This window comes from Rhynchophorus ferrugineus, unplaced genomic scaffold, assembly GCF_030347505.1.
Source record: "Rhynchophorus ferrugineus isolate W39M unplaced genomic scaffold, kcgeb_rfMv2 rfM1, whole genome shotgun sequence".
NCBI classification, from domain to species: Eukaryota; Metazoa; Arthropoda; class Insecta; order Coleoptera; family Curculionidae; genus Rhynchophorus; species Rhynchophorus ferrugineus.
In genome coordinates, this window is record NW_027472580.1 from 68,336,466 (window position 1) to 68,345,453 (window position 8,988).

Consider the following 8,988-nt stretch of genomic DNA (forward strand, 5'->3'; position numbering starts at 1 on the left):
CACTTTTTGACACATATCCAACAATATAACAATTGCTTTCAAATGACTTCATTTGGGGCAACAAATGCAGTTCGGGAAAATTTTATGCCAACTTTCAAGGTATGTATTATAGCAGTTAATCATAATTATTTTAGCGAACAAAATTTTCTGTCACCAAAGTTAAGATGTGTTACTAATCTTCAATTTCTTAATCATTACGAAATATATCACTTAGTCATCATATTATATGGTGATTCAGTTTCAGTGACACTTTTATTATATTTTATAATTGATAGATATTAGTTAAAACTAAATATATACTTTTTAAGATCAAATATTATTTAAGTTTGATCACTGACAATCCATTAATTTATACCACACCATAATATTTTTTTTATTTACAGATACAAGGGCAAATATATCACAGAGCAGGTTCAATGTTACCAGTGTCAGATAGCGACAACAAATTCCTGCAAATTTATTTTATGGGCAATTCACCACAAGAAATTGATCTGCGTTGTGCACATAACAATTTAGTAAAAAGGTCTATTGTAGAACAATTACAAAATTTATTTCATCAACGCAATCAATTGATTATATTGTTTAAAACTGCCCTGGATCTGATGCCATCCGATAATCACAAAATTGTAATCAGAGCTGATAAAACACCTGCAGGTCAACATACAAGACGTTTTAATGCACCAACTATTGATGAAGTTGCTATCGTTGTAGTTGGAGAAAACTTGGAATCCCGTGATATTGTTTTACATCGTCGGAATGATCAATTACAACGTATAAAGGAAACACACCGCTCATATGATGCACTGCAATATCCCATTATATTTTGGCAAGGTGAAGATGGCTACGATTTCTCAATAAAAATGATAAATCCCATTACAGGTAACTAAAATATTAGTTTAGCTATGGCGATAATATCTCAGTCACTATATTATGTATTTTAATTTTATATTTGAATGTTATTAAAACAAAATCTGTTTACAGGTTCTGAAACCAACAAAAAAGTCAGTTCAATGAACTATTATTCATACCGCCTAATGATTCGGGAAAATGAAGATAATCACATATTGAAATGTCGGCGATTATATCACAAATATGTTGTTGACATGTATGTTAAAATTGAAACGGAGAGATTAACATTCATCAGGTTGAATCAAACCAAACTCCGATCTGAAGAGTATATTCACCTTCGAGATGCGATTAATACTGATGGAAATGCACAGAATGTCGGTCGGATGACTATTCTTCCAGCAACATACATCGGAAGCCCTCGGCATATGCACGAATATGCTCAAGATGCCATGTCGTATGTTCGTCATTATGGTACAGCAGATTTGTTCATCACATTTACATGCAATCCGCAATGGATAGAAATTAAGCAGGAGTTATTCCCTGGGCAATCACCCATTGATCGTCATGATATTACAGCCAGAGTCTTTAGACAAAAGTTGAAATCTTTAATGAATTTCATCGTAAAACATAATGTGTTTGGTGAGACACGCTGCTGGATGTATTCTGTGGAGTGGCAGAAACGAGGATTGCCACATGCACACATTTTGATTTGGTTGGTTGAAAAGATAAGGCCAAATGAAGTTGATGCAGTGATATCAGCTGAAATCCCTAATGTACAAGTAGATCCTGGATTGCATGAGGTAGTTATCAAAAACATGATACATGGTCCCTGTGGAACTCTTAATCAAAATTCACCGTGTATGATGGATGGTAAATGTTCAAAACGATATCCACGGACATTAATATCGGAAACAATTACTGGTAATGACGGTTATCCATTGTATCGTCGCAGATCGACAGCAGACAATGGAAAATCAACAATTGTCAAATTAAATCAACAAGATATTGAAATAGATAATCGTTGGATTGTTCCATATTCACCCATTTTATCAAAGACATTCAAAGCACACATCAACGTTGAATCTTGCCATTCAGTGAAATCGATTAAATACATTTGCAAATATGTAACCAAAGGGAGTGATATGGCTGTGATTGGAATTGGTGCAGAGAATTCTAATGATGAAGTTACCCAATACCAAATGGGCCGCTATGTTAGCAGTAATGAAGCAGTTTGGCGAATATTTTCTTTTCCTATTCATGAGAGACACCCTTCTGTTGTTCACTTAGCTGTACATTTAGAAAATGGACAAAGAGTGTATTTTACAGCACAGAACGCAGTACAAAGAGCTGCTCAGCCACCATCTACTACATTAACCAGTTTTTTTGAGACATGCCAAAACGATGATTTCGCACAAACATTGCTATATTCTGAAATGCCAAAATATTATACCTGGAATCAATCCTCAAGGAGATTTATACGACGGAAACAAGGAAAACCAGTTCCAGGATATACAGATGTATATTCCACCGATGCGATTGGCCGGATTTATTCAGTACATCCAAGCAATGATGAATGTTTTTATTTACGACTGCTATTAGTCAATGTACGTGGCCCAACATCATTCCAACAGTTACGAACTGTTGATGGTGAATTGTGTGGATCCTACAGAGAAGCCTGTCAACGTTTGCAATTGCTTGAAAATGACGCTCATTGGGATCAAACTCTCAATGATGCTGTAATATCATCACACGCTCATCAAATACGAACATTGTTTTCTATAATCATATCTACATGCTTCCCATCAAACCCAATTGATTTGTGGATGAAGTACAAAGATTATATGTGTGATGATATTTTGTATCAAATACGGAATAGAATGGGAAATCCAAATATACAAATCAGTGAAGAAATTTACAATGAAGCATTGATTTCAATTGAGGACATGTGCTTGATAATGTCAAACAAACTATTAATTCAATTAGGCGTGACCGCGCCCAATCGTCCAATGCATGACGCTTTTAACCAAGAGTTGCATCGAGAAAGACTGTATGATCTCAACGCTTTGAAAGAATTAATTCAAACAAATCTTCCACTGTTAAATGAACAACAGAAGTATGTATTTGAAACTCTTATGAAAGTAACAAATGATGAAACTCGAGGGATTTACTTCTTAGATGCACCTGGTGGTACAGGAAAAACTTTTTTGATTTCATTAATATTAGCAACAATTCGCTCACAAAATAAAATTGCACTTGCACTCGCTTCGTCGGGAATCGCAGCAACTTTGCTTGAAGGTGGTCGAACAGCCCATTCAGCACTAAAATTGCCATTAAATATGCAAAGCAATGAAACTCCAACCTGCAACGTTTCGAAGAACTCTGCAATGGCAAAGGTTTTGCAGCAATGTAAATTGATTGTTTGGGATGAATGCACGATGGCACATAAAAAATCTTTGGAGGCTTTAGACAGAACCTTAAAAGATCTACGTAGCAATAATAACCGATTTGGTGGTGCAATGCTTTTATTAGCAGGAGATTTTCGTCAAACATTGCCAGTGATTCCACGATCAACGCCAGCTGATGAACTCAATGCATGTCTAAAGTCCTCCAATTTGTGGAAACATGTCAAAGTACTTCATTTAAGCAAGAATATGCGTGTCGAGTTGCAAAATGACCAATCTGGAAACATATTCTCTAAACAACTCATTGACATTGGTAATGGCAAATTTCCTATAGACATGTTGACTGGCTGCATTAACTTTCCTCAAAGTTTTTGTCAGTTAACTCGATCAAAAGATGAACTTATTCAGAAGGTGTTTCCAGATGTTTCTCAAAATTACAGAAACCATGATTGGTTGAGCGAACGAGCTATACTGGCTGCAAAAAACATAGATGTAAATGAATTGAATTTCAAAATTCAAGAACAAATTACAGGCGAATTGAGGATATATAAATCAGTTGATTCGGCTACTAATCAAGATGATGTAGTCAACTATCCACCGGAATTTTTAAACTCGCTGGATTTGCCAGGATTGCCACCTCACAATCTTCAATTAAAGGTTGGATCGGTGGTTATAATGTTGCGAAATATCAACCAACCGCGTCTTTGCAACGGTACACGGTTAGCGATAAAAAAATTACTAAACAATGTGATAGAAGCAACTATACTCAAAGGAAAGTATAAAGGAGAAGATGTTCTCATACCGCGCATCCCAATGATTCCGACTGATGTGCCATTTGAGTTTAAACGACTACAGTTTCCAGTGCGGCTTGCTTTTGCTATGACTATAAACAAGTCCCAGGGGCAAACATTAAGTGTTTGTGGTATTAATCTAGAAAACTCATGTTTCTCACATGGTCAATTGTATGTTGCCTGTTCCCGTGTTGGAAAACCATCAGATTTGTTTATCTATGCGCCAGGTAATCAAACAAAGAACATCGTATACCACAAAGCACTACAATGATAATAATAATAATAATTATGATTCACATGATTAACAATAAAGCGATTACTTACTTTTCAATCCTTATATATGTTTTATTTAATTATTTTTTATTCACAACGCCCTATCACCAGGGTGATGGTTCTGTTCAGGAGAATTTTTTAAAATACGTAGGCACAAAAACTGCCACATTACAAATCTTTTTGACAGGACGAAGTCTGTCGGGTCAGCTAGTACTTAATATAATACTTATATATAATACTTAATACTTAATAGAATTAATTATTTACTTTATACGCCTAAATTTTGAAATATCAAAAGTAAATTTAATGATTTTAACTACATTCCTTTATTATACATTTAGAAATTGTAAACAATAAATTACCTTTTTTTTTGTTATTCTTTTAATATACATGCTAAAGTTAAATATAGATTTCAAAATAGTTTAATTCATATATTTTCTGTTTTAATATATAAACATGTATTATTTCCTTTATTATTCCATACTTATTTTTATAAGATAAAAGTACAGAAAGATCATCATATTTGATGCTTTGAATTTGTTCTACAGTCTTAAAATTAATCTTACTTATGATACTTTTTTATAATACCCTGTGGCGTAGTAATGAACTTTTTTTTTTCAAGCCATTTCTTAATTACAGCCTTTAATCATCCACTTGTTGGAATATTTGTGCCATTTTACTCGTGTTATGGCATAGTGCATTGTCCATAAAAATAATGGATAGTTCGCCCAAGTTTTTAACAGCTAATTTTCAAACCAAACAAAAATACATATATGGTTTATTTCTCCATGGTAGTCATCCCTGGATTAGGAAATCACTTTGCTCCAGTAATAGAAGATAAATATACCTGCAATGAATTATTAAAAATTAATATAACTAACAAAACTAAATCAAATGTTATTCTTTTACCCGTTTCCATCAACTTTTATTGTCTTTATGCTATTTTTATTATCGTCTTACAATGAATGGCCCAATGTTCCATTTCGAAATATCCATGTCTTATCTAGATACACTTCCTTAATCTTACTTCTCTTTTTCAAAATTGTATTCCTTTATAACCAATGTTTGAATATTCCATTAGACTTCTTCGGGCATTATATTTACAGTGCAAGAATGTATGTCTACATCCCTCAAAGAGCTGCATATCTCTATGAATGTTTCCTATGAATCCTTTGAAAATTAACAGTTTCCTCTGAAATAATTCAATCAAATTAATTTATATTGAAAAAAAACTACTCACTGCTTTTATATATTTCATAAATTTCCTTTCGAATAAAGCTAATATAAAGATGATCTTGATTCTTTACCAATTTCGTATGAGGACGCTTTCTTTCTTTTCTTTTCCGTGAATCCAACAATATGCTTTTTCCATTATCTGAGAGCCTTACTACCCATACTAATATTCAGTGTAGGTGCTAAAAAAATATGTCCAATAAACATCGCGGCAACTTAATATTCAACAATATCACTACTTACCTTTCTAACGTATTTTACTGACAACAGGCTGCCTCCATTATCTTGTTCCTGTTTGAAGTAACTGATTAGAGACACAATCTGTTTCGGGCTCTATCAGTGGCTTCGACATTTTCATTTTTTAAGCAGGTAAGTAGTAATATACAGCGATTTGACAAGTATGGAAACAAATAAAGAATCAAAGCAACCTTTACCGGTTTATAACCCCGAATTATTATCATTAATGTTAATTAAAATTTACAAACTGCGATAAGGAATAGATTCACATCATGAATTCACATCATGAATTCACATCATGTTCACAATTATACTGAATAGACAAAATATATAATTCTGAGTAGGATTGTTCTATACACTGTAAACGTGTCAATATCATCAAAATTATCACGGTATAGTAATATTCAAGGCTCACATTATGACAAAGAATGAAAAATGTATGTAATTCTTGTTATCTAACACTGTTAGCATATTTTATATTTATATATGTCCATATTAGTGTAATTATTTCTATTGGTTATTAAAAATATGATGCGTGATCAGAATATATAAAGAATGGGTGCTGACACTTTGGAAGACAATATTGTAAATCTTTGGAGTATGCTAAATACATACACACTATCAAAATCCTCAAAAAAAAAGTTACAAGAGAAGAATTCCGACATACAAGGTTCATTTAGAGCATTAGGTGTTGTGGTACAAACACTAAATGCAAAGGACCTACATCTATAATATGTGAATATTTTAATTAATTTAGTATATCGAGGCTGTTTTTTTCAATATTGAAACGTACCATATTTGACATCAATTTTGTTTTGTTCCTAATTGGTTTATTTAATTCTGATTAATGTTTTCAATAATTCCGCTAATAATGTTTATTTGCGATATTACAGATTATTTATAAAGTACGATGACGAAAAAATATATACTAGTAAATTTAAGCAACATAATAAATATTAGTTCACAAAATTTTTATTTTATTTTTAGTTAAATTTTTTAACTTTCAATCCTAATTTTGCAAAAATATTGATAACATCATTGGATTGAATTTATTTTTCAAAGATAAATAATATCGTTAGCTAAATTTAATTCTCCGACGAATGGACATGTAAATTACATCCTTGGATGTTGTTGACTTGCTAAAAATAGTGAATATAAACATTGCACTTAAACCTGGAGTGCTAGCCAGGTTAGGGAAGATAAGCAAACGAATAATGATAAGGAGAAAAATATAGATAGTGAGGACAATAAGAACATTCCCATTGAAGTCAGAAAGGTAGTGATTGACGCGCAAGCTATACAGCTTTTAACTAAGCTTTAGATTGAACCGGAAGAAAAAATGACATTTTAGTTCTTCTAAAAGTCAATTAAGGCAGACTAATTACAAATTATTTTTATTTAACTAAAGAAAATTTATCGCTGTTGATATATTCATTTAGTTTGTTATAAATATATGTATATGTATTAATCGTTTGCTTTAATAAAAAGCTAACATAAACATTTAGATCAGGTACTTCCTACGTACATATTAACGAACATTTACTGTATAATGCAAACTGTTAATATTGTCAATTCTCAACAAAATTATACACTCTATAGCGTAATACACTCTATCTTATTATAATATAGAATGTAATTATTTTGTAAATAAAATTTAAAAAATAGTAATAAGGTGTTGTAATAAACAGCTTTTGGAGTATCTATATATAGATGGTCTCCTATATGAAAACCAACATGTTGCGTCGTAAATATATAAACAACCGGCTTAATAACGAAAAACAATTAATGGGTAATGCTTATTAATGAACTAAAACAGCTAGGCTACCAGGCAAAATATTCAATCAAGAACATTAAAACCAAACATCAATTAAAATGTCAAACCAAGCGACGTTTTCGACTATTTTCCAAGGGAACAAACAGCTTTTTATAAAGTCCGATTTTAATTATATCACCCTATTCTGTAAAAGTTGGGAATCGATCCTGTTTTTTCTTCAGCAATTTTAGTTTTGAGGTTTTTGACAATCGATTAACGACGTTATTACCACAATTTTCTTATAAAATTGTCGATTGACTGTTTTAGTCGATTGATTTTCTCGGTCTATACTATCCCATAGGCACAAAATCAAGGGAATTTGGTAAACCCAGCTTGCTGTTCGTGTAACATGCATTAAATTTTTAAATCGCTACTTGCAAACCATGGTGTTCGTATTGTAATTTGCGAAGAACCTACAAAAGGATTCCAAGTTCTTGTAGGCGTCTTTGACTTAAGTAATAACTGAACTTCGTCTTTTCATTAATCTATTTAAAAAACGCTATTTTGCTATATGGTACTGGATCTTAAATGCCTTCAATATTGATACAACATACCAATTCCTGACGTCCTGGAATTTATTGCACATTATTTTCGGCAAACAAAAATACGTAAAAATCAATTGAAAATAATCAAACAAGTATTTTATTAGACACCGATAATCTTTATCGACTTTTCTGATAAAAAAATTATCTCGTTGAAAATTCGATGCGATCTGAGCAGTGTCATTTGATATGCCGATCTATCTTGATATTTATTAAGAACATAATTAAATTTTTCATTTCCCTCTCAATGGCAAGTTTCATTTATAATATCGAAATGTCCAGAAGGAAAACAAGCAAAGCAATTTTAACACACGTTTTCACATAAGCACCGAACCAATAATGGAGTCCTAAATAAATGAATAGGTTTAATAGAATGAACTTTCAACCTCACCAGGGGCATTTTTAGGAATTGTGGATCGGCGAATGTAGATTAAACAGATTATAGAACAAATATCAGTTTACAACTTCTTTCAAATACATATATCCGTGCATATATCACTTCCATATCCAGTCTTGGTACTTTAATAAATTATTCTTACTTAGGCAATAAAATATAAGCACAATTTAAGTCCTGAATCACTTTGCACTAAAATTCCTAGAGTATTTTCTCTGTTAAAAGGTTTACATTTAATAGTTATTATGTTAGTGCAGTTGCAACTACCAATTAATTATCCCAAGAATAAAAGTATATGGCGATTTGCGTAGCTTCTTTCGGAAAGGGATTCGTCTTTAAATTTAAAAAATAAATATTTGTTATTTTATATGATTATTAATAGGACTATCATACTAAGCCCAATTTACAACAACAAAGCACGCTGTAATGTTTTTGATGCTTTTTTGATGATTTT

At 32.0% G+C, this 8,988-nt stretch overlaps 1 protein-coding gene across 1 annotated transcript; it reads left to right on the forward strand.

Moving 5' to 3' along the window:
• The first annotated feature begins 416 nt into the window (after window positions 1–416).
• Window positions 417–4,961, forward strand: LOC143200773 (uncharacterized). Its single transcript, XM_076411399.1, has 3 exons — window positions 417–879; window positions 982–2,620; window positions 4,955–4,961. Exons 1-3 carry the CDS (start codon window positions 417–419, stop codon window positions 4,959–4,961), a joined length of 2,109 nt encoding a protein of 702 aa, XP_076267514.1.
• Window positions 4,962–8,988: the final 4,027 nt, after the last annotated feature.